Source organism: Lynx canadensis, chromosome D4 (genome assembly GCF_007474595.2).
Source record: "Lynx canadensis isolate LIC74 chromosome D4, mLynCan4.pri.v2, whole genome shotgun sequence".
Lineage (NCBI taxonomy): Eukaryota > Metazoa > Chordata > Mammalia > Carnivora > Felidae > Lynx > Lynx canadensis.
Window position 1 is genome coordinate 25,647,250 of NC_044315.2, and position 25,300 is coordinate 25,672,549.

Below are 25,300 nucleotides of genomic sequence, written 5' to 3' on the forward strand. Positions count from 1 at the left end.
TGCTTCGGGCTGCACCTGTTAGTAGTGGTCCCCAAATCCTGACAACACGCCTTAGGTCAAGGGCCAGGCACAAATGAGTGTAGCGCCTGCCGACGCTCCACAGACTCTTCAGAAAATGGACTTGGAACATGAGACAAGCAACCATTTGTGCCTGGCGTGCACCTTCTTTGGGCTGGGGAGTAGCTGCTGTTTCCACACTGGAGCCAGCCGGGGGGGGGGGGGTAGAAAGTGGCCCGCTGCTTGTCTGGAATGGAGTGGGGTTGATGGAGTCCTTGAGTTTCCTTATTTATTTATTTATTTATTTATTTATTTATTTATTTATTTATTTTTTCTGGAAATTCCCGTATTTTATTCCAGTGGTTTTCAACATGAAGCTTTAGGGTTTAATGCCGCCTCCTGCTGCCTAAATCTGAGATTTTCTTGCTTGACGAGCTACGGGGATGGTATTCAAGGAAGCAGAACTCTGCTCAGATGCCCTGTGTAAGCAAGCACATTACTCATTCACCAGTCATTCACTGTCTCTGGGCCAGCTTTTGTTTGCCTTTCCTCATCCACCTTTTAGTCCTGAATATCTCAAACAGGCATTTTTACCCTTATACATAATGATATATAATGAACATATTTAAGCCACTTAGAAATTAGACTTAAACATGGCAGGATATTTTCCCAATATGACCATTGCCAGAAGTCTAAGAAGGAAGTGGTGACTTTGTCCCGTGCCTGCATTTAACATCATGTTAACAACTGCCCTACAATTGGAGTATAAACACCACGGGAGGTTAACTTGACTGAGAAGTTGCTAGAAGCAAAATTCTGTGTTTGATGAGCTGGGATTAGCTGGAGTGCCGTGACCCTTGTTTTTCATAAACTTTAGGTCTGTGTATCTTCCCAGGCACCGGCTTCTTAAACCTTTGTACACAGAGACATTTCTTTATTGTAGCGAGTGGACCTTCATCAGACACAGTATGGTATGGTTGGCGGGGTGGCGGGGGGGGGGAGGGGGAACACCTTATTGTTCCTCCCACATTGTCTTCCCGTGAGTTTTGTAATCTTGCGCTAAATTTGAGTATTCCTGACAATGAAAGGAAAGTGACAGTACTTTTCATACATCTCGAAAAAATGAAGTTAGGAAAATATAGTAGTCTTCTGACAGTGTAGATGTGACCTAACGGTTTTGCTGGTGAACTTGGTAGGAAAGGCATCCACCGATACGAATTCTAAGTCTGGAAAAAGATCAGTTTTCCAGGTTATGGGCTAACCTGTTTACTTTTGAGCCCACCCCAGATCCTTTTTCTATACCTGATATCTGCTGCCTTGACTTGATCTGATGTTCTGGATGTTCCTGGGGGCCTTGTGTGAGTAATAGGGGGGTTCCCTTTCTCTGACAAGGCTGATTACACCTGTATATCAGTCACAGTCCCTGCAGCCCTTCCAATGTGTGGTCTACATAAATCTGACTCTGAATCCTCAGTCTTTTTACTTTCTTATGGGATTGCATGTGTAAAGGAAGGTGGTCTCTGTGGGGTCCCTGAGAACCTGAGGACAAATCGGGGTGACTGACTACTCCTAGTTTTTACACCAAAAGTCCTATGTCTGGGGAAAGCCCCCATTCTTGGACAAACTATGTCTTCAGTCTCAGAGAGTCTGAGATGGTGGGTCAACGTAGTACAAATGAAAGTCTGTATACTTGCATTCAATAACTTTAAAAATATGAGTCAAGTTAATGAATTGCTAAATCAAATAGCTTCTATCTATCTACCTTGGAAAATACATGTTTATAATGACCTGGAAGGGTAGGTTTGAGGATCAAATTCTCCCTGATTCTTGGACTTCCATGCTGGAACATAGTGGTTTTGGTAGAGCTGGTTCCTGGTCATAGCCCCTGCCCTGTGCCTCCGACTGTATGGTGAGAAGTAGATGAGAGGCAAAGAGGGTGCATATGGACACCTCAGCTCACCTGCCCTTGCTTGGCCCTCACCCCTCTCCTGGGTCTTGGGTCAGAAGGTGCTCAGACTGATGGTGTGGCCACCTGTGGGCTGACAGATGCGGGGAAAAAGCTAGCTAGTCCTAGGAAGTGTGTGTGTGTGTGTGTGGTGTGTGGGGAAGGAAATCTGGGTTCTGGGTCCTTAAGTGAGGTCTAGAAGGCGAGTGTAGACTCTGGTGGACAGGTACCCTTGCAGGTGCAGACCTGTATATTGAGGGCACAGAGTGGGATCTTCTTAAGTAATGGATTACCGAGCAGTTCAAAGAATGACTTGCTCACTTGGGATTACATAACCTTTCCTTCAGTAGGGGTATGCAATAGACACAGCGATAGGACACCCTTTGTTCCCAGGACTTTGCAAAGGGAAAGGATTTCCGCAGGTGGGTGGGTGCCCTGCATATGACATCACCAGGGCTACCACTGGGATTTTATGCTGCTTTATCCACCGAATTATCCCTCAAATTGCAAGGCAGCCTTCAAGGCCCTTCTCAGGAAGAGCATATCCACTACAAACAATTCTGACAATACATATTAACAAATTGTAGCTCAAGACTACTTTGAAGTGGTGTTGGAGGTACTGAAACTCAAAATACTATTGAAATATACTGGAATCGATGACTTTGCATGTATTGACGCAGGGCCAACTCATATGTGGCACTGGTTGTGCGCTGCACAATTTCGGTTCACATAGAGTACAGTCTAAATGGCGCCCCCTAGAGTTATACCAAGCATGGAATGCTCAGCAGTATGTAGCATCCCTGACTTGACGTGCACAACCATCTACTTAGTGTTTCCCCTGCTAAACTACAGATTCTGTGAGTTGAACTGTGTTGAAATTCTGATTTGAATGTTAGGGCCGTGTTTATCTGGTTCTTCATTTAGACAGACTTATGATTATTTCCTAGCGAATACACGAACAGAAAATTGGCTCAAGTTCCCCTTTATCTGAAATGATACTTTTCTGCTAAGGGTTTAGAAATGAAATGAGACCTGAATAAGCTTTATAGTTTACAAGTAAGTACGTGAAGGCTAAAAGGAGAGGAAGTAGAATTGGAAATTTATTTCCTAATCACGTAAAGGTTGTATCAAGTTTTAATTTTATTTCCAAGTAGGCTTTCATGTAGAGACTCAGTTCGTTCTGATTGGAGAGTAAGGAACAGCTGGTTTTGTCACCAGTTCCTGTTGATGTAGATTTAAAAAAAAATCAACACGTTTTTGCAAATTTTCACGGGAATATTTTAAAACTGAGTATTCCTATCGTCTTGGTGCCTAAAGAATCTCCCCCCCACCCCCAAATTAAGTGGCTATGCTTTTGCATTTGTCCCTGACATAACAAACGTAACGTTTATTTGTGATCTCTTACACATAAATCATTTCAATAGAGAAAGTATATGTATTTTTCTGTGTTATATTAAAGGCAAAGAAAAGGTTTATTTATTAAGCCTTGGCAACCCCCTCCCCCCCCCCCAAACACCAAGTGGAGAGCAAAACCGTGCATTAGTATCATTATTTCAGGCTGGTTAATAACATGTTTGTGACAGCAAATAGACCTTCCAAAATACACTTTGCAAGTAACACCCAAACCACCAGAGCCTTTATCTTTTGTTGTTGAACATGGTGTGGAGATGGTCTGTCCCTGGAATGAAAAAAAGTACCAGAAATGCAGTTAAAATGGCCAATGGTATAATAGAAACGGTCATAACGCATTGATCGCTGAAGTTTGTCCAGCTATAGTGATTTCTTTTCTTTTCTTGTTTTGAAGGGATGGGGGCTTTGGGGACTGGAGAGGGAAACAGCTAACAAGGAGCAAACCAAGAGTTTCAGGTTTTATGTACTCATCCTATAAAACAACCCAGTCAACTGTAAAATCCTCGATATATATTTAACCCATTTTAGTGGGTATACTTAGTATTAACTCTGAATGCATACTTACGAATCTTTGCTTTGTTTTGCCTTTTAGGTGCCAACCCAAATTATCCTGATGTAATTTATGAAGGTAGCTATCCTGTTGTCTTTATTTTGTATTTGTTTCAAAATGTTTGTCTGAGATGAAATGAATCAACTAAAAGAGGACCTTTCAGCTCAGTTAAATATACACTTCAAGCATTACATAGGCCACAATATTTCAAAAATCATCCAATATTGATGGCTGTTTTCCCTTGGTATTTACAGTGCTTGTAAATAGCATTTTCTCTCTCATGCTCTGTTCTTGGAAGTAGTGAATCCATTCCACTGTAACAGACATTTTGTTTCTATAATTGGGAACTAATTACCTGTTTAAAAGCCATGACTACCAAGAAAAGGGAGGTGTATCAGTTTCTGGCTCTGACAGTAAACCCAATTCAGAATTGTGTTTCTTGTATAATAAGGAAGTTTGGCTCACAAACAGGAACCTCAAAAGTAGGGCATGTTTTTAGGTTTGGTTAAATCAGCAGCTCAACCATGTCGTCAGGTACCCAAGTTTTTTCATCTTTACACCCCCCCTGAACACTGTGCCCACTTCGCGGAAGGCTGGTTTCCCTCATGGTTTTAAGATGATGCCGGCAGAGGGGCCGCTGTTGCTCGCATTGTTGGGAGAAATGGAAGAGCTTCTGAAAGCATTCCAGAAGAAAGGGACCTTTCCCAGAAATCTCCATCAGTCCTCCTTGAATCTGATTCACGACCCAGTGGGTCATGGTCCATTCTTGCCTCCATTGCTGCTAAGAGGGAATGGTTAACCCTTGGCTAACTGGAGCCATCCCTGTAGTTTAGACCAGCTTCCTCAGAGAATGTCAGTGAAGCCTTGAATAAAATGGGGTTCTCTTAGGAATGCGGAAAGGGAGAATCCAGAAGGTGGACTGCATTAGCTTTTAGCTGGATATCTCCTCTGTACTTTGCTATTTTAATGGGATGCCAGGGACGTTTGACTAGGGGTGAAAAATCCATCTTTAACAGATTTCCAGACCTCCTTCATGACCAGGAGGCCTTGCCTCTGTTTGGGGGAAGTGGCAAGCTCAATTTCAAGACTTGTCTCAAAATTTAAGACTGATTAAAAGTTACCTTGGTTAAAATGTCATTAAATATTCAATATTCCATTCTTTAGTTTTATGTACACATTGACATTTTATTTTTATAAAGTGATTCTATATTTGTATGTTTGTTACATGTGTGTGTATTTAACTTGAGCTAATTTTAATTAGGGAATCATATTATCTTTACCTGTTTTATGCATGTTAAACTGTATTTCCTTCAAGTTGTTGTTCAGATGATTTTGTGCATATGATTTGCATATTTTTGTTTTTATTTGTCCCCATTCAGTTTAAAGAAAGAGTATCTCAAATTGTATCACAGAGAGGTATATTTGAATTGTGATTTTACATTTTAAAATAACGTTTTGGACTCCTTTCCAGTAAGTTCAAGACTTTAAAAATGCTATCTTCTCATTGGCTTCAGGTCCCACTTTGGATCTTTGGGCCAAAAAATATCGTGATATCAAACTATAGAGACTTTAATGATTTGATTTTGTATGAGTGGCTCATTAGAATATAAAGAGGTCAAAAATTAGCAAATAGATGATATCTCTTAGTGTTTGGTAGAAATTAATGTTCTAGTCTATTTAAAATGAAAATGGTAATAGTAGTTTTGGAGTAAGACTGGAACAGCAAGCAGAAAATAAATGCTTTTTCTGTTACTTTTTTATTCACATTCAAAGGAACACTCGGCTAATCAAAATATAATTTAAATTTATTGCCCCAAGGCCAGCATGATAGTTCTCCCTAGGAAAGTGTGGCTGGGGCTGACTTAATGAGGTTGTTTGTGTAAGATGGAAATTGCAGTCACCAGATCTATTTAGAATAAAAATAACAAACGTTGATAAGCAACATTATTTGCAGTAAGTTTATCAAAAATGTTCTATGACTCTTTACATGTAATGTTACTAATAAAAACTTTCACTACCCACCCCCACACACACGAACACACACACACAAACACAACACAACCAATTGTTTACTTCCATCCTGATCTGTGTAGACTAAAATTGATTCAGAAGATGGCAATGACATTTGAGACATGGTGATGTGAGAACATATTCTCACAATGCTAAACACTGTTGGTGCAGTTCCCTATCTATTAATTCTGAAACTGAAATGTGGACAGTTCACACCTTTTTTTTATTAAAAAAATTTTTTTAACATTTATTCATTTTTGAGAGATAGAGACAGAGACAGAATGTAAGTGGGGGAGGGGCAGAGACAGAGGGAGACACAGAATCGGAAGCAGGCTCCAGGCTCTGAGCTGTCAGCACAGAGCCTGGTGCAGGGCTCAAACTCACGGACCACAAGATCATGACCTGAGCTGAAGTCAGACACGTAACCGACTCAGCCACCCAGGCGCCCCCAGTCAGACCTTTTCACAAAAGTTCTTACATGTACCCAAGTTCACATCAATGCCCAGTCAGTCTATAGCCCGACTTGAGTGGTTGCCTATTACCCAAATAAGGTGCATGTTCCCTGGAATCAGTGTTTGCTGATGTCAAGGCTGGTTCCTGTTGAGGTTCTGCCACCTTCTTGCCAGTTGACCTTAGACTGGTCATTTAACTGCTCAGATGACTTTCTTTGGCCATAAAGCTGACAGTTAGATTCCATACCTGAAGACCCCTCCAGATCAATAAATGTATGACTCTTTGATGATCGATTCCTTTTCATATTTATATTCTATGCTTCATCAAAAAAAAAGGGTATATTCTTACCTACAAAATAAAACCCTAAACCTGGTTTAGAATTTGACTGCCAAACCAGTGATGGAAAGATCTGGGTTGTGTAAAATGTGAGCATCATGCAATCCCAGCACTATAGTGGCTTTAACCCAAGAGCTGGGTCATGTTGCGTGCCCCGCCCCCCCCGCCCCTATCCCCCAGCCGGCTGACAGTGGCTTGGAATCTTATGTTTATGATTTGTCTTGCTTCATTTTTCTGGGTCATACTGTGACCTCATGTTTGTTGGTAGCCTAGTGACAACTTCATGGTTCCTTCTCTTTCCCATTTCTCCAATTTAAGATTATGGGACTGCAGCGAATGACATTGGGGACACCACGAACAGAAGTAACGAAATCCCTTCCACAGATGTGGCGGACAAAAGCGGTCGGGAACATCTTTCGGTGAGTGGCCATCATTCGCTGTTTCTTAGATTGGCTCTGAGCACTTGAGATGCTTAAATGTTGGAGGAATGGAACTACTTCAGCACATGACATTTTCACTGCACAGTGTGGATTGGGTGTTGACGTTTGGAAGAATTAAGAGAAGTGATAAACGTGCTAGATAGCCTCTGACTTCCTTGCTTCCCCTTTCATGTGCCACTATGGTTACTCGTGGTTCTTATTTTAAATGTCTGTCCTTTAAAAGATTATCACTTTCTAGTGAACTGGGCAGTGTCTCATTTAGGGACATGTGTAATTATTCCTGTCTCCCACACCGTCGCACCTGTCTTGTCCAGTATTTTAATAAAAGTCTCATTGCCCACTAAATTTAAGGACTCTAGTAGGTTCCGGAAGCAACTGGCAGTGAGCAGATATAAAAATGTGAGTGAATATCAGGTTTGTGCTTCTGGAGTTTATACTTCAGTCGGAGCCCTGAGATGTGAATGAAATACCGGCACCTACAATTCAGGTAGAGCAGCAATGAGATGCGAGCAATGGAAATAGAGGGGTGGGCACTGGGCTCCTTCCAGCTGGGAGAGCCAGAGGTGTCTTTGTGGGGTAGGTGGCATTTTCCAGCTGTGCAGGATGGCGGGCATGTAGACCGACAGGAACCAAAGGGAAAGGGCATTTTTGGTGTGTGAACAAGAGCTCGCAGCCCGGAAAATGGTTTTGACCGGAAGGTAAGGTGTGTGAAGCATAAAGGTGGCTGTCAGGGGCAAGGTTGGAGTGGAGGCTGTGCCAGGTCATGTGGTTTTAAAACACAGAGCCAGGGGATTAGATTGACTATCCAGGGAGGAGCCTGAAGGGGGCGCGCGTGAGCCCCGGGGCTCCTGTGGGGTTGATCTGTCAGCTGCTGAGACCCAACGCCAACAGCTTCCTTCATTTTTCTCCTCACTTGTCACGAGCACCCAGTCCCTTGTGCCGTGAGCTCCGCCTCCTTATAAACTCCAGAACCATTTGTATCTCCCACCTCCACTGCCACAGGCCCAGGCCAACCCCGTTGGGGTTGGCAGATTATGGCCCGTGGGCCAAGTCCAGCTCCCGACCTGCTTTTGTACCATCGGCAGGCTAAGAAGAGCTTTTACGTTTTTAAGTGGTTTGAAAACAAATGAATGCTATTTCGTGACACATGAACATTGTCTGAAACTCATATGTCAGTGTCCATAAATAAAGTTTTATTGGAACACAGTCATGCCCATTTACGTATTGTCCGTGGCTACTTTTGTGCTAGAGTGACGGCTAGAGTAGCCACAGCAAAGACTGTGTGGTCTGCAAAGTGGGACATATTTAGTACCTGGCCCTTCAAGGAGGAAGTTTACCGCGGTTGCTTGTTCCTGGATGACCTTCGTGGCCTTTACCCGTCCCTCCTCTCCCATCTCGTGATCTCCTGCCCTTTCTCCATACAGCAGCCTGAGTGACCTGTGAAGAGCACACATCAGATCACTTTTATTGTCATTCTCAGAGCCTTCCTAATGCAAGTGAAAGAAAACAGGCCCTGCATATCTTGTCCGTGTCTGTGTCTCTGTCTTCACCTCCCATCCTGCCCTTGTTTTTACCACCTGTCTTTCTTAATGATCTTCCACATGCTCCATCCAGGCTTACTCTTGCCTCACACCCTTTACATTCGCTGTTCCCTCTCTAAGACACACACTTCCCCACAGTCATCCCATGGCTTTAGCTACCAGGCAGCCGTTGCCATGTTCCATTTTCTTCTGAGCAGTTGTCGTTGTCTTTAATTCCCTTGTTTATTTATTGTTTACTTGTTTAATGTCTTTTTTCCCTTCCCTAGATTCTCTAGTGACTTTCTAAGTCCAGGCAACCTGGTCAGTGTTTTTCACAGCTGTGTCCCTCGTCCCTCGAATAGTATCTGGCACCTAGGAGATAATAAAAATTGTAGACTGATCAGAGTAATGGCAAACGCTGTGGAATGGGTTGCAGAACAGTGAGATTGGAGACAGTGTGATTAGTGAGGGTCTGGAGTGGTAATAAAGAGATGTGATGTATGTTTAGACCAGGGCCTGGTGGTGGGAGCTGGAGGCTCCTAACAGATGTATCTCAGCTGTGACTCAAAATATGCATATCTAGTAAGTACATGGAGACACACACACACACACACACACACACACACACACTTCCAGAGATGATGATATGCAATGCATTGAAATAGCAAGGAAAAATAAATCAGCTGCAGAATGTTTTCTGCTTCCTGCCTTGTGCAATCGCTTCAGTTTATTCTCATACCAAACCACTTAATGTTTCGTGGTTTGAGAAAGTTGTTTGTGTACATAAGGAATCCAAGGAGTGTGTGTTAGCCCCACAGGTATGTCTGTCTCCCAGTTACCAAAAATTACGTGTCAACTTCAGTTTTCTCTTTCGAGACCAAAATGAGAAATTTAAGCCCCTATTTGGCATATCTCAGTGATGGCTGAACTGTCCACAGTAGCGCCGCTGGAAGGCAAAATCAGTGAAAGTCATCTTTGTTGAAAGTTGGTACATTACAGGTCCACCTGAGGTCCCTGGAAATCTGTATGAGAGATGCAAGAAAATGCTTTATAGAGTTTAAAGAAAATGTAAAAATTAAATGTTGATCAGGTATTTGATACATGAACAGTCCCTGATCACAGGGAGGATTGTTAGATTAGGAGAGTTTCAGAGTCAGGGAACTGATAGAAAAGTTAAAGGTGTTAGAGCGTTTGGAAGACAGCCTCAGACACTCTCCTTTCTGGTGCAACAAGTGCTCCTCATGCACCTTGCTGGATTTTTTGAGTGGAATGACCCCTTGTTCTATGCTGAGAGATACCCTCAGATAAAAAAGCAACTAACCAACCAATCAACCAACCAATCAACTAACCAACCAAACAACCAACCGACCAACCAGCCCGCAAACCAGCCAGCCAACCAAACAACTAACCAGCCAACTAAACAAACAAATACATTTACCCCTACTTGTCTCCCACATAAAGACCACCCGCATCCCAACATATGCATGGTACATGAAACTTCATCAAACAATTCATTGTTGGGAAAACAATTCTTCTCATTGTCATGGGATCCTTTGTTTATTAAAGGAGTCTTTGCATTTAGAGTTGCTTCAGTAGGTTTAAATAGTTGCTAGTAGATCACTAACTGATTCCCAGCAGTAGAACCCATTCCCATTTTCCAGGTTGACTTAAACACTCTGTAACAAAATAGAGAAGTCAGGGCAGGTACTATTATCCCCACGTACAAATGAAATGGAGGCTTGCGGAAGCAAAGCATCTGTTACCTCTCATAGCTGGTAAAGGCAAAGTGCCCTATGAACATAGGGGCCAAGTCTTCTGCATGCCAGTCAAGTACTTTCCAAAGTGGGTCAGAGACTGTCTGTGGTCCCACAGAGAGGTTGGGGGGACATAGGGCAAGTCCCCTAACATCTGTCCATCCCCATTTCCTTATCTTTAAAATAGAATTTGAACTTGTTTTTGCAGTTATTCCCCTTCTAGCTGTAGAAGTTTGAAATTTAATAATAAGATAGAGAAACTCAGAGCTATAATACTATGAGCTCTTTCCCATGAAAATGATAGTTAGAAATAAAGATGAAAAACCCACCCCGGGGGCGCCAGGTGGCTCAGTTGGTTGAGCATCTGACTTTGGCTCAGGCCGTGATCTCACAGTTCCTGAGTTTGAGCCCCTTGATGGGCTCGCTGCTGTCAGCAGCGGGAGCCCACTTTGGATCCCCTGTTCCCTCTCTCTCTGCCCCTCCCCAGCTCGTGCTCTCTCAAAAATAAAATGAACATGTAAAAAACACCCCAAATCATTAGGTACGTTTGAGGGAAATAGTGTTAGTTAGAGCATGTTGATCCATAATTAAGCTTTTAGGAATCACAGCCGTTCTGTTTGTATGTGGGCTGCAGAGACAGAGTTAAGTCTGCACGCAGACACTCGCAGAGGTGATCTGTGGGAGAGCCACTTACGACCGCAGTGCCAGAGGAGAGAATGCTCACACCTTTGTTCCATTCTGGCCAAGGCCTTGGCACGTGCCCTTTCCTGTGCCTTCTTTAACGCTGTCCCCATCTGACATCAGAGAAGGTGTCATGGGAGGATTAGCCATGTGTTTTGATTATCCTGCCTTCCCTCTCAGCCATGTGTTTTGGAGAAATAGTATAAAGAGTAAATCATGGATAAATCACAGGTTTTATACTTGGACAGACTTCAATTCGAATCCCAAGCTTGGAAGATGTGATCTTGGGTGGCGTATTTAATTTTTTATAAACCTGTTTTATCATCATCATAGCCAAATCAGTTTCTTATCTATTGTGGTGGACTCTGTTCCAAACCCGTTATCTGCATTAACTCACTACGGATTTAAAGAACCTGCTAGGTAGAGTGATTATATTCCCTGTTTCACACAAGAAGAGCGTGAGATGCTTAGAGATTAAGTAATCCTGAGGTCAAGCACCTAATAAGTGATGAATCTAAATTTCAAACTCACGAGGAACTCATATTCCTAATCTCTACTCTGTACTGCCTCTCACTCTGAGGTGGGTACATCAGTCAGCATAAGCTCTGCAGTAACAAAAATCCCCAAATCTTGGTGGCTTCAGACAGCAAACGTTCTTTTCTTGCTTCATTGTGTGTATTCACTGGGAGTTCTGTCAGCCTTGTCCTCATTCTTTTTTCAACGTTTTTATTTATTTTTGGGACAGAGAGAGACAGAGCATGAACGGGGGAGGGGCAGAGAGAGAGGGAGACACAGAATCGGAAACAGGCTCCAGGCTCCGAGCCATCAGCCCAGAGCCTGACGCGGGGCTCGAACTCACGGACTGCGAGATCGTGACCTGGCTGAAGTCGGACGCTTAACCGACTGCGCCACCCAGGCGCCCCATCCTTGTCCTCATTCTAAGACCAGGTGGACAGGAAGCTACTTTTGGAAAGTTAGCATTTATGAAGGCCCAGAGAAAGAAGCAGTGAGAGCAGGGTTGTCGGCCTTGGCATTATGCCGTTATTATTATGGCTCTGTGTTGTGGGGGCTGTTAGGCATTATGGGATGTTTAGCAGCATCCCTGGTCTTGACCCACTAGATGCTAGCAGCACCCTCCCCCACTTGTGACGATCCCAAATCGACAGATGTCCCCTGGGCGCAGCATTATCCCTGGTTGAGAAGCACTGCTTCAGTCTAAGATCTCACAGTAGCAGTGGAATCCTCCACTGTCAGGGATGCAAGTCTTACCTCATTGGCCAGAACTGGTCACGTGTACCCAGCTTACCACGAGGAAGCCAGGCAGTGAATCCTACAAAGAGAAACACAGGGAGAAACAGAAATGTTTGGTAAACAGCATCAGTGATTACCACTGATGGAGATAACAGTATCTTTCTTAAGGATTATTATGCAGATTAAATGCAACAAAGAAGCTTAAGCATTTAGTTAAGTGTGGACCCCCAAGACAGGTTAGAAAAGGAGTCTGTAAACTACAGTCATATGTTTTTGTAAATAAAGTTTTATTGGCACCCAGGCATGCCCATTTGCTTACATGTCGTCTGTGGGTGCTTTCACTGGATACCAGCACAGTTGAAAGGTTGCAAAAGAGACTCTATGGCCCCCAAAGCCTAAAGCACTTACTGTCTGACCCTTTACAGCCAAAATTGGCCACTTCCTGGTTTAGAAAGTCACACTTTTCATGGGAGCAGGACCTTGGGATGAGCTGCAGGAATGGAAGGAGATGCATCATCCTGCTCCTATCTTGGTTTCTCAAATGTTAATATGTACTTCATTAACATTACACACTTGTGCCTCTGTGATCTCGCTTAGGGTGGTGGCAGGATTCACGTAGATCTGCAACTACTCTCTCTACTTGTATAATCTACATGTTAGAATTACGTTTTTAGGCTTAAAAAAAACTTTGTATTGACCTCTATCGTACATACACAAATGTGTACAAATCATAAGTCTGCAACTTAATGAGCTTTCACAAATAAACTCACCGGCAGGGGCCCCTCCTGCTCCCTTCTGGGCCTAGTCACAGCTCCAGGGGACTCTGGTTTCTAAGAGCCACAACAGCCAACTTAGAAAAAAAAAATCTGTTTGTTACGGACAACTTTCTGACATGCACAATGGTAGAGAGCATAGCAAAATGAACCCCACTGTATCTTTCATCGCTTCAGAAATAACAGTAGTTTGTCATTCAAATTTCATATACTTTCTCTTCTCTCTTCAGGTAAGGCAGGTAGGAGGATAGGCAGATGGGGAGAGAGTAATGTATCTCTATGTCTCCATAATATCAATTACACTGATATTTTTATAAGCTTTAACTTATATTTTCTCATTTGTAAAGTAAGGATAGTATTAAGACCTACATATTCCATTGTAGGGTTGTTGAGGAATAAGGGAGTTGATAGACACAAGGTTCCTGGCAGGACAAGTAGCAAATATGAACTTGTCATCGTCATTATCACCATCATCTGGACGTAAGGAACCAATGAGCAAGGTCATAACAGCCCTCCCTTCCTTTCCTCTAGGTCTATGCTGTGGTGGTCATTGCGTCTGTGGTGGGATTTTGTCTGCTGGTGATGCTGTTTCTGCTGAAGTTGGCAAGACACTCCAAGTTTGGCATGAAAGGTAAGAAGGGTTGTGTTTATTTTATTTCTTATGTGGAATCATTTTTTGGCTTATGACTAATGCTAATTACCACTAAAGAGAGAAGCAGCTAGATTTACGATGACTAGGTTTTAAGGCTGAAAAAATAGCAACGAGGATATGATACTACAAATCAAGGCAGAGCAAAATAATGTTGATTACCCAGCAGTACCCACTTTCCAATGAGGACAGTTGTCCCAGAAGACACAGAACTGGTTTCCTGAGTATCAAGTGACTAATAATGATATAGGCGAATAGTGCCTGAGTTTTCCTTTGGCTTCAGAAAGGCAGGTGAGGCTTGGTGGCCGTAGGCCAGTTATGGACACATATTTTGTGCAGAAAGGTCCTTCCTGCTCTACAGTTGACTTCTAGACCTTCTGTGGAATGCTTTTTGTTGTCGCTGCTGCTTTTATAAAGTCTCATCTTCTGAGATTTGAACTGTGTTGGGGAAGCAAAATCCGAACAACCTGTGGCTGTACTCTGAAGCTTTGTGAATGAGGTTTGTTGTTTTTTTTTTTAATGGAAAGATTCCTAGCGCTCGATTAAAAAATCCGTGGCTGTGTTGCCGAAGAATAGACCATGGGTCTCTATCAGAGGATTGAAAATTCATTTTAGGGGAAAAATTTGTTAATATGTTCTTTTTCTATAAGTAGCCAAGAGTTTTAGTGATTGAAAAGCATTTGCTCTGAAGTTTAAACTTATGTATGGACTAACATGTTATTGTTGAATTTTGTGTGGTCTCTCATAAATGGCCGCTAGCTTGGGAAAGCTGTGAAGGTTTAGTGGTGGCTTAGTTTTGTTGGAGACAATGTGGCGGGTTTTCTTGATCTGTATGGTTCATTACAATTACTATTCGTGTTCCTTACTTATTTGGAAGTGATGTTTCTGTAGCAGCAGGCCATCCAGCATATACCTGGCTCTGGGGTGGAGTGGATCCATTTCTGACCTTCTGTCCTCTCCCTCTGTTGGTGTCCATGATCAAAATCCCTAAAGCTGAAATGAACAGGGAGGAGTGGTGGTAAATTGGGCCTTGAAAAGCCCCCAAATCTCCTCGTGACATTCCTTGACCTGCTGATTTCTTGACATTTCTTTTGGAGGAGGAAAAGAGCTCTCATTCTCCAATTATAAATAAGGCCTGGAAGAGAGACCACACTATGGTGATTTTAATTAGTCCTGTAGTGGTGGTTTACAAACTTGACTTTTTTTTTTTTTTAAATATTTGTGGTTTAAAAAAAATTATTTATTTTGAGAGAGAGAGAGAGAGAGAGAGAGAGAGGATGTGCACTCACAGGCACGAGCACCGGTGGGTGCAGGGAGAGAGAGAGAGAATCCTGAACTCAGGAACCCGGAGATCATGACCTGAGCTGAGATCAAGAGTCAGGTGCTTAACCAACTGAGCCACCCAGGCGCTCCTACACACTTGACTTTGTATCCACAAGTCCTAGAGGGCTTGTGAAAACACAGATTTCTGGGCCACCCCGAGAGTTTCTGATTTAATAGGTCTGAGGTGGGCCTGAAACCTGGCATTTCTAACAGTTTCCATGGGACGCCGGTACTGCTGTGGCACAAGCATTGCTGGGGAATCACCGTTCTATGAGATCAACGTGGGCTAGCACCTTCTGTGGGACAAGATGGGGGAGGGGCATTGCTTTGCAGACCTTTCTGGGTCCCTGTGTTCAGTTGGTACCTAGGTCCAGGCTAGGCTGCTGTTCTCTGCATTTCAGCCAGCCACCGTGGCATTTTGTTTTCCTCATTCTGATCAGGTGCTCTGTTTCCTTAGAGGCATTTGGAGTGGATGTCTCCAAGCAGGGATTTTACTGGAGAGAGTCAGATACGAGCACCATACTTCCCACATCTTGAGGCTTTAGTTTGAGATCTTTCATCTCATGGGCTCTTCAGAGAGAAAATTTGTCTAGGTTCTACAGGGAGCTGCACAAAAGCTCTGGAAACCCTAAGGACAGTATTCAGGAGGCACCCCATCCCAGCTCTGTGTGAAGGAAAACAACTGACACAATGATCTGTAAACGTTCACATACTCTGAGGTGCAGTGATGGAGGAGAGTAAAGGGTAGACATTTGTTTCAGAGAACATTATATTTCATATAGAGACTCCAGAATGAAGACTGAAACAGTATTTTTATTTGGATAATTCGGGATGATTACTGCGAAAGCACCTACATTTCCCGAACATGTATAACCTAAGGGTATCCTTAATGAATTCTAAGAAAGATCTTGCTGAACCTTGTCCCAGAGCCAGTAAATGACTTCCTTCAGGCAGTAGCTGCGATGTCGTATGTTTCACTCCCTTATTTCCAAACATAAATAAAATTGTTTTAAAGAAAAGTGTCTTGGAGACTCATGGTCTTATTTAGAATAGCTTCTTTTTCTATTTTTAACCTCACATCTATCCGTGCCATGGTTTGAACACAAAGGGCCTGAGCTGAAGTTATTGTTTTACTAGTCAGATTCTGAGTTGATAATTTTGGGGGGTCTAGAAGGGAAGATGAGGGCCAATGAAGCTGCATGAAAAGTGGTATTTAAACATTAATAGAAGTTAATGTACTTTAAATGCTATGAGTGCTGGGATCACTGCTGAAAAATCGTGTGCCTTAAAAAGGGAAGAATGGAAAACCACAATCATACCTCCTGAAATAACCAGGAAACGTGTGAGTGGTGATTCCTCAGTAACGATGATGTGAAATGTGCATAGCCTTGGCCAGAACCAATGCCTTCGTTCTGTGTGATGTGCAAATGAGCTATTCCAAATGTAATTCTTGCCCTCATAAGCACCTTCGGGGGATTCTACGTCCGTTCCCATTCCCTCGTCCTGGAGACAGATTGAGAGAGCAGGGTGGCAGCCCGCCCACCCACCAGGCATTTACGGCCTCTTGCCCATCCCGGCATCGCAGACTTCAGGCTCCAGTGTCGACCGTTCCAGTCACAGTAGCAGCCTCAGGATCATAAACCATACTTTAAGCCTGTTGATTGGAAGGGCCTGGGGTAACCAGAAACCTCTTTAAATCACATTGCAGCAGAATACAGGGAAACCCAAGCTCTGGATTGACCTGAGGACCCAAGCGTTATTGATGGCATTGCTTCCACGGGAAGGTGATCTCTAAATAACAAACCTGGGAGTTCAATCTAGATTTTAGAATATAACCAGTGAGTGGTGGCATGTTCTCCGGAGGTGGGTTTATGTGACTGGAAGCTTCCTAGGGTTAATTCTCTGTTCTGTCCATTCACTGCAACCAAAGGCTGTGGGGGCTGTCTTGCCCATGGAGTCCTAACTGTGAGCTCTATACGGCTTGTAGTGGTCTTGTCCATCATCCAAATTGGCACTCAATAAGTATTAATTGACTGAATGAATGATCACAGAGAATTGTTAACTCCATTCACTTCAGTAATTGGAAAACAGTTAATATTTGGAGGATCGCTCATATGTGAATGGTTAAAGAGAAATTTCAGAGCTTTTCTGAGTTTTTAAGGGGTCAAACTCCCTCCCTCCCCACCCCTTCCTTTACTTGATGGTTCCAGATAAGTAATGGCCCCAAACAGGAGGTTACTTTGCTAGATTTTCTCTTAGGATTTGTGGGTTTTCACACACTGTTTTATTTAAGTTTATTTATTTTGAGAGAGAGAGCAAGAGAGTGAGCAGGGGAGGAGCAGAGAGAGAGGCAGAGACAATCCCAAGCAGGTTACCTGCTGTCAGCACAGAGCCCTATGTGGGGCTCAAACTCACGAACTGTGAGATCATGACCTGAGCCGAAATCAAGAGTCAGACGCTTAATCGACTGAGCCACCCAGGTGCCCCTTCACACTCTGTGTTAAACAATTATTGTTGTTTAAGTGTGGAGGGTTCACTATGGCTTTCCATTTTGCACACGAGCTTCTTCAATTTCTGCCTCTCTGCTTTTGAATGTATGGCCTTAGAATATGTGTCTTTGTCTAGCTCTGAAGCTGGCAGAAGGGCCTCACAGTGAGTGGCTCCTGTCTTGGCGCTAACCTAGGATTTATCTTTCGTTAATGCTGAATATATTTGAAGCTTCTTATTGCCAGTGTTCAATAGACTACTGGCCCTTTGTCGATAAAAATGTCAGGAAGTAGAATTTACCCCAGTGTGTTTTTCTGTGCTCATTTTTATGTCTTTACACCATCCGATTGCTTTTTGGTTGAATAACTGGTTCGCATATTCACGAAAGCCCTGAATAAAGGTCTCTGTGAGTGCTTGGTCATCTGCATAGGGATTATTTATACATGCGCTTAACATGGATCTACGTCTATGTCTGTATCCATACCCTTATACATAGATGCATGATTTTATCCCTTTTTTCTTGAGGATGCTCTGACTTATTTTAATTTCAGTTTCCAGTGAAACAGGGCTCCAGGACTTTTCCAGAGCCCCCGTGTTGCCAAAGGAACAGGCAACCAGGCCTCCGGGTGCTCTTACCCGGAGCGTGTTGTAACCAAGTCTCGTGCTCAGTTCTCACATTGCTTCCTGGCTCCCTTTCTTCACTGAAGATGTGGAAAGTGTGCAGGATGGGGAAATGCAAGCATCAGGGGGCCCAAGGGCTGCCAGGCTTTCCAAGAGCATCCACTTTGGATGCCCGGCCTGGTGGCATGGATGGAAAAAATAGGAGAGAGCCAGAAGGGTGGAGGGGCCGTGGCATTGCCACCCTGGCGGGGGAGTCGTGACCATCAACTTTGTGTTCCTCGCATTTTCTGAAGGGAATCCACACAGCTATTTATTTCCTGAGTACCAGTGCATCCTTCCTCCTTCTAGAGTAAATATATCCAAGTGAGCCGAAGAGATCCCACGGGAGGAAATGGAAGAGGAAGCCCTTTCTCTCCTTCCGTGTTGACAGCCTGCAGATTTCGTCTGCAGCCTCCTGTCCTTGCACGTAAACCGCTGATGTGCCCTCATTCCTACTATGTGAGCTGCAGATCTTTTCCAGTTCGCGGTTGACCAAAACGCTGCACTCCATGCGAGTGCAGTGCCGGCCTCTCTTCACTTCAGCTTCAAGGTCCATGGCTTGGCTTTCCTCTTTTTTTTTTTTTTTTTTTATTACATTTACTTATTTTTGAGAAACAGAGTGAGACAAAGCGTGAGTGGGGGAGGGGCAGAGAGAGAAGGAGACACAGAATCTGAAGCAGGAGCCAGGCTCTGAGCAAGCAGTCAGCACAGAGCCCAATGCGGGGCTTGAACCCACAAACTGTGAGATCATGACCTGAGCCCAAGTCGGGCGCTCAACTGACTGAGCCACCCAGGCACCCCGGCTTTCCTCTTATACATGATCTTCTAAAGGTCTTTCAACAGCAGCCCCAAATTGGGTTATTTAAAAATAGTCATAAACATATAGTGGGACTGAAGCTAGAGAAGGTGAAGGTTAAAGCCTTTTCTGTGAACTGAAAGCAATTCTGTAAAGTTGAGGAGGTTGACTAACAGATATTTGGATCAACTTTTTAAAAGAAGGAAAAATGTGTTCGCAAGCCAGAAGCGCAGTTGTAGAAACATCTGGAAGGACAAACTGTTTTCCATATGCACCCCCACTGTTTTTTTTTTTTTAACACAAATAGCTTTAAAAAATTATAACAGTAACACATGAATGCATTCTTGTTTTTCACAGTTTCCAGCAGTTTGGCAATATGTGCAGCCAAAAGTGGGATTGCACTTGACCCTCCTCTCTTACTCCCCTTTCCACTGCGAGGGAGAACTTTCTTTAACCATCCAGAATGCATATGTTATGTAAATAATGAAATCCGTGGCTTCACTTAGTAGGTAGATAATCAAACAGACTCATTTTTGGTTGCAATAAAGAAACTTTAATCCCAAACCAAGGCTGCAACTGTTTTAAGGTAGCACTTTGCCTTGTGGATCTTTCTGTGTCAGTTCCTGGGTATCTCATGCGTTCTGTTTCATAGTCTTTCCGAGTAGTCTGCTGCCAGGTTCCTTGGGTCTGAAACCTGCCTCTGCCAGGTGTAAGCTGTGTGACTTTAAACAACTTTCTCATCCTCCCTGGCCTCAGTATCTCCATCTGGAATGGGGCAATAATTGTGGGGCACTCTCCCACCTCATAGGGTCGTTGTGAGACACCCTGAGTGTATGTATATTTGCACTCAGGAAAGTTCCTGGCATGTAGTAATTGTTACGATTATTATTACTGACCAATTGTGACTTATTGTCTCCTTTTTTTTTTTTTTTTAAGTTTATTTATTTTGAGAGTGAGGGAGAGAGCGGGAGGGGCAGAGAGAGAGGGAGAGAGTGAGAATCCCAAGCAGGCTCCGCGCTGTCAGCACAGAGCCTGACACACGGCACTATCTCACGAACCATGAGATCATGACTGGAGCCGAAATCAAGACCAGATGCTTAACCGACTGAGCCATCCAGGTGCCCCTATTGTCTCCTTTTAATGTTTATGTTGTTATGTTTTAAAGTTTATATTTATGCCACGTTTTCAGCAAAGTATTTCAAATAATGCCTTACATATAAAGATTGATACTTGGAGTGGATTGCTGAGAGAAAAGTTGTGCGTATTTTGTATGTTGATAGATTATCTTGCATAAATGCTTTGTCAGTCTATACTCTCACCAGTAGTAGGTGAGGGTATCCTTTGTTTATACTTTCATCTGTATCAGATATTATCAATCTTTTATATTTTTGCCAATTCAGTTAAAGTGATAGTGTGATGAATAATAAGGTAAAACATCTTCATCAGTGACCAATGAGAAGGAATGCTTTTATTTTGCTGGTTGATTTGCTGACTTGCTTTATACATTATATACATTCATCTTATATTGGTTATATAGGTTGCTCTAATGCTTTTGTAGGCTTTACCTTTTTTAAAGAGTGTCTTTTGGTAGGGGCACCTGGGTGGCTCAGTCAGTTAAGCATCTGATTTTGGCTCAGGTCACGATCTCACGGTTCATGAGTTTGAGCCTTGCATCAGGCTCTGTGCTCACAGCGCAGAACCTGCTTGGGATCCTCTCTTTCTCTCTCTGCCCCTCCCCTGCTCATTCTCTCTCTCCCTCAAAGAATAATACATAAACATTAAAAAAAAATAGCATCTATTGGTAAACAAAAGATTTATTTACCTTTTTATAGAAGCAAACGTGCCCATCTTTTTCATCTAAGCTTTACTTCTTACTTAGGAAGGCGTCTCCTCTCTAAGGTTGTAAACATACTTCTTAATATTTCTTTCATTAGTTTTACTCTGTGTGTGTGTGTGTGTGTGTGTGTGTGTGTGTGTGTTAACTTAGCATTTTAATCTTTTTGAATTTTTTTTTCAACTTGGTGTTAAGTGCTTTGTTTTTCCCCCTCCAGAGATAGATAAAGATATTTGCACAAATTTTCGTGTGACATTTTCAGAGAGACCAAGAATATTATTTTAACTTTCTGGAATCAGAAAACCCCTAATAAAACAAAAAAGAGACTTTGGAAAACGTAGCATTTAACTCTTTTGGAAAGTAAGTAATGAGCTTTGTTGATTCTCATTTATGGGAGTGTAAGCCTCACCAAGTAGTATCAGAGAATGTAGGTTTTCACAGGAACTTTTTTTTTTTTTAACTGCCCTCCTCCCTGCTTCAGATTGAACTCAAAGTATATTGTCATGGCCTCGTAGTAGAGAATTGTAATAAAAGTTTCAGATATCCACGAAAAGATATGCAGTGGAAAGAGTTGTGGGTAATTTGACAGATTGCAAATTTATTGGAAAAAGGGGATTAGCTCAAGTGTTCCTTTTCTGTCATTTGGAGCGTGTTATACAAAACTTTTCCCCATACATTTGTGAGGTGAAAATCTGCTCTCCAATCTCTCTTCCATCTTTTAAGGCCGACATTTGGGTTATGTCTCTGTGAGGACAGAACATGCTTATTCTTTGCAGCAGACTGATCATGGGTGTAGAACTTTCAGGAAATGGCTCCACTGGGAAACAGGAAGCACCAGCTTTTCTCCCCTTAGCCTTGCAAGTGCCCTGACCTCGGACTTTTTAAATGACCTGCCTTACTTGGGCAATGCACCCCCACCTCCACCCCGCCCCAGCCCAGTGTGGTTCAGGGGAGGGCCCATGCCTTCCTGAAGTGTTTAAAGTGCACAAGTATTATTTAGGGACCTTCCACACTCCTAGTGTTTCGCTAAAAGATGAAGGATCCCTTAAGAAATTAGGTTTTGCAGTTAAAAGTCAGGAAAAATCATTCCCCTTTCTTTGGTTTTGGCAAACCCTGTGGCGAGCCCACTTTGACCTCCTCACAGAGGTCATGGCATACTTTCCAAAGGACTTCCCAGATCAGCACATCTGGGGTGTTCTTCTCCACTCCATTCCCATTTCTCTCCTTTTAACCTTTCTTTTTTTTCCCCGCCTTTCATTTTGCTCTTCCCTGTCTCTGTGCTCCCTAATTTTACATTCTTCCCCTCTCTTTTGGTTTTCTTCCTCTTCATTCCTAGCATCTGCTTTTGGTGGACAAGCTTTTCAGAATGTACGAAGAGGACAGATAATAGCTTGGCTTAAATTCTAACATATGCTTCGATTTTATCTTCCTTTCTTTTGGGCAAAGAGACTGAATGACTCTGGGAATAAATTTAGCTCTAAATCAGCAGAATTGTCCCGTGGCACTTTGGAAAACAGTCTGTTCGAATTCTGCACATCCTTCATGTTTGTAACTTGCTAACTCTTCAGTCTTCAAACCTAGGAGCATAGAGGAATATACTATTAGAGACTCATGAATCAGGCAGGCTTGGGTTCAAATTCCAGCTCTCCTACCTGCTATCCATAACTTGGGAGGAATTTTTTAAACTCTAAATCTTAGATTCCTCTTTGGTAAAATGAGGAAATAATACCATCTCTCAGGTGATTATAAGAATTAAATTAGTGCTTAGTTTAGTGACTGGCTCACTGAACTAATTCCATAAAAGGTAGTTATTTTTCAGACTTATGTTATAGTAATAATACATCATTAAGGAAAAGATCATGGGGAGAGTCCCGTCTGAGTTTATATTGAGTCTGAATTGCAGAAAAATGTGCCATGTGTATACAGTGTATATTAGTGTTTTCAGGCTTATTTATTAGTTGAGTTTATAGAAAAAAATTGTAATTATAATGTGTAGTTTATGGACATGCATTATGAATGTAAAGCTGCTGAAACATGTTTGTGTTAAACCCTTCATTCTTTAAAGGCACTAGGTTTGAATTATTGAAAATTCTTAATTTTATTGTCCGTTGAATGATTCACCTGTTAAAATTGTTTTGAGTTTATAAGAAGTCTCTTTTATTCATTGATAGATTGGATATGTACGTTTTACTGGGTTTTTGGGGGGAGAGCGGGGGAGAGGCACTTACCATAGGGAAGGGGCAGGAAGGGAAGTTAGGGGTGGGGTGGGGTAGAAACCCCCTCTCCTCAGAGCTCATGGAGCCTCCTGTTAAATGTGCTTCCCTGCTTCCCTCTTGCATGGAGGTTACAGCTGGGAAAGTGATTTCTTTTAACAAAACTAGGCTCTAATATATTTTTTAAGACTTTATTTTTAAGCAAGCTCTACACCCAATGTGGGGCTCAAACTCACAAGTCTGAGATGAAGAATCACGTGTTCTTCCAACTGAGCCAGCCAGGTGCCCCCAAAGTAGCCTTTAACTTTTGATATATTTACAGCCTGCTAGAGATGAAAAGAGGGATATTGGAGAATATAAATTCTTCCTTACACTGTCGATTTTCATCCATGTTATTATATCCATAGACCAAGACGCTGCATTTCCTGCGAGAGAAGCCGAGGCTTGAGCAGGCAGATGGCAGTGGGAGATCGTGGTTTTCGTCAAGGCATCAGCAAAAGTAGAAGTCACTGGCTTCTTCTGTGATTGTCCGGAAGCTTTAGAGGTCTGAGGATAGAGAGAATGAGAGGGAGGGAAGAAGGGACGAAGGAGGAGAGAGAGAGAGAGAGAGAGAGGGAGAGAGAGATCTTCATTCTGTTAGTACTGAGTCATTAGTACTAAGTTGTTAGTACTAAGAAGCTAATACCCAGAATTGAAAGCAGACGTGTCTTCTCCAGCCTGAGTAGTGACCATGGAAGGCAAGAAGGGAGCGCGAGTTCAGGAGCAGGGGTGGTGTGGGAGCGGAGAATGTTGGGAATGAGGTGGTGTTCCTATTTACAGTCATAGTTGTCCATGTTAGTAGTCCTGGAGAGACCTGAGGAGAGTCAATCACCCAACTGAGCCTTTCCCACACTTCCTTCCTAGATCATCCCTGAAAGGAAATTGGGTGAAGACCAGAAATAACAGTACAGGAATGAAAGGCATCTGAGGGTCCCCTCCAGGTTCAATGTCTACCATCCTGTTACAAAACCAGCGAAAACAATCACACACTCACTAGAAGAGTCTGCCGTGTACTTCTGGTGATATCTTTTCTTATTTTGGTGCACAGTGAGCTCTTGAGATAGTCTTTTTTTTGCCTCCACGGTGGAACCACGGTCTCCTTCTTATGAACATAAGAAATGTGATGTCTGCATGGCAATCTCAGACAATTATGGGCAAGCACAGAAAATTCTGTTTGTTCCGCCAAGCCAGGGTCTCTCACACTGGTCTCTCCTCTCCATTTCCTCAGGTTGCATTTCAGTTTGTGGACAATGGTGCAGATTGTGTGGGATCTGTGCCTGGACACACGATGGTCTCCCTAATTTGTTACTCTCATGCCATTATGGGCTTGGGATTGCTCTGGCTTCGTAGCCACCTTTGTAGGTCTTCCCAGAAAGGTGGACTCAGGCTTCTTCAATTTTTTTTTTTTTTACGTTTATTTGTTTAGTTTGAGAGTGAGAGAGTGTACGTGCAGGAGAGTGGGGGAGGGGAAGAGAGAGAGAGGGAGAGAGGGAATCCCAAGCAGGCTCTGCACTGTCAGCACAGATGCAAGTTCATGTGAACTCATGAACCGTGAGATCATGATCTGAACTGAAACCAAGAACTGGATGCTAACTGACTGAGCCACCCAGGCGCTCACAGGCTTCTTCATGTGTTTTTTATTATTTTTTAGTCTTTATTTTTGAGAGAGAGAGAGAGACAGAGCATGAGCAGGGGAGGGGCAGAGAGAGAGGGAGACACAGAATCCAAAGCAGGCTCCAGGCTCTGAGCCAATAGCACAGAGCCCCGATGCGGGGCTTGAACGCACAGACTGCGAGATCATGACCGAGCTGGTCGGACGCTCAACCGACTGAGCCACCCAGGCGCCCGGCTTCCTTGCAGTTTGAATCTGCAACCCCGATTAGAGGTGCTATGGATCCCCAACCGCCAATACTTTACTAGGCTCCTCTTAGCTGCAGCTAACTTGCTGGCCTCCTCTCTGACACTCTTCTTCCTATGGGGACAGAAAGAATAAGAAGAGTGTTCTTCCTGATTCATCTTCTTCCAACTAATTTTTGCCATTTATGTAGATCTCTCCAACCTTTTATGATGAAATTTTCAACAAGAAGAAAATTGGAAAGAATATTACAGAGAACATCTGTATATTCAACACCAAGGTTCAACCTCCATTTAACGTTCTGCTGTTTGAAAATAAGGCGCC

General features: G+C 43.0%; 1 protein-coding gene across 4 annotated transcripts in view; it reads left to right on the forward strand.

Annotated features, from left to right (window-relative positions):
* NTRK2 (neurotrophic receptor tyrosine kinase 2) overlaps positions 1-25,300 on the forward strand; it is a 328,951-nt gene that overhangs the window by 59,489 nt on the left and 244,162 nt on the right. For all 4 annotated transcript variants that reach the window (XM_030293721.1, XM_030293722.1, XM_030293723.1 and 1 more), the window contains exons 9-11: positions 3,945-3,980; positions 7,020-7,120; positions 13,652-13,751. In XM_030293721.1, coding sequence (XP_030149581.1) covers positions 3,945-3,980; positions 7,020-7,120; positions 13,652-13,751 — 237 coding nt within the window. The remainder of the gene's footprint in view (positions 1-3,944; positions 3,981-7,019; positions 7,121-13,651; positions 13,752-25,300) is intronic.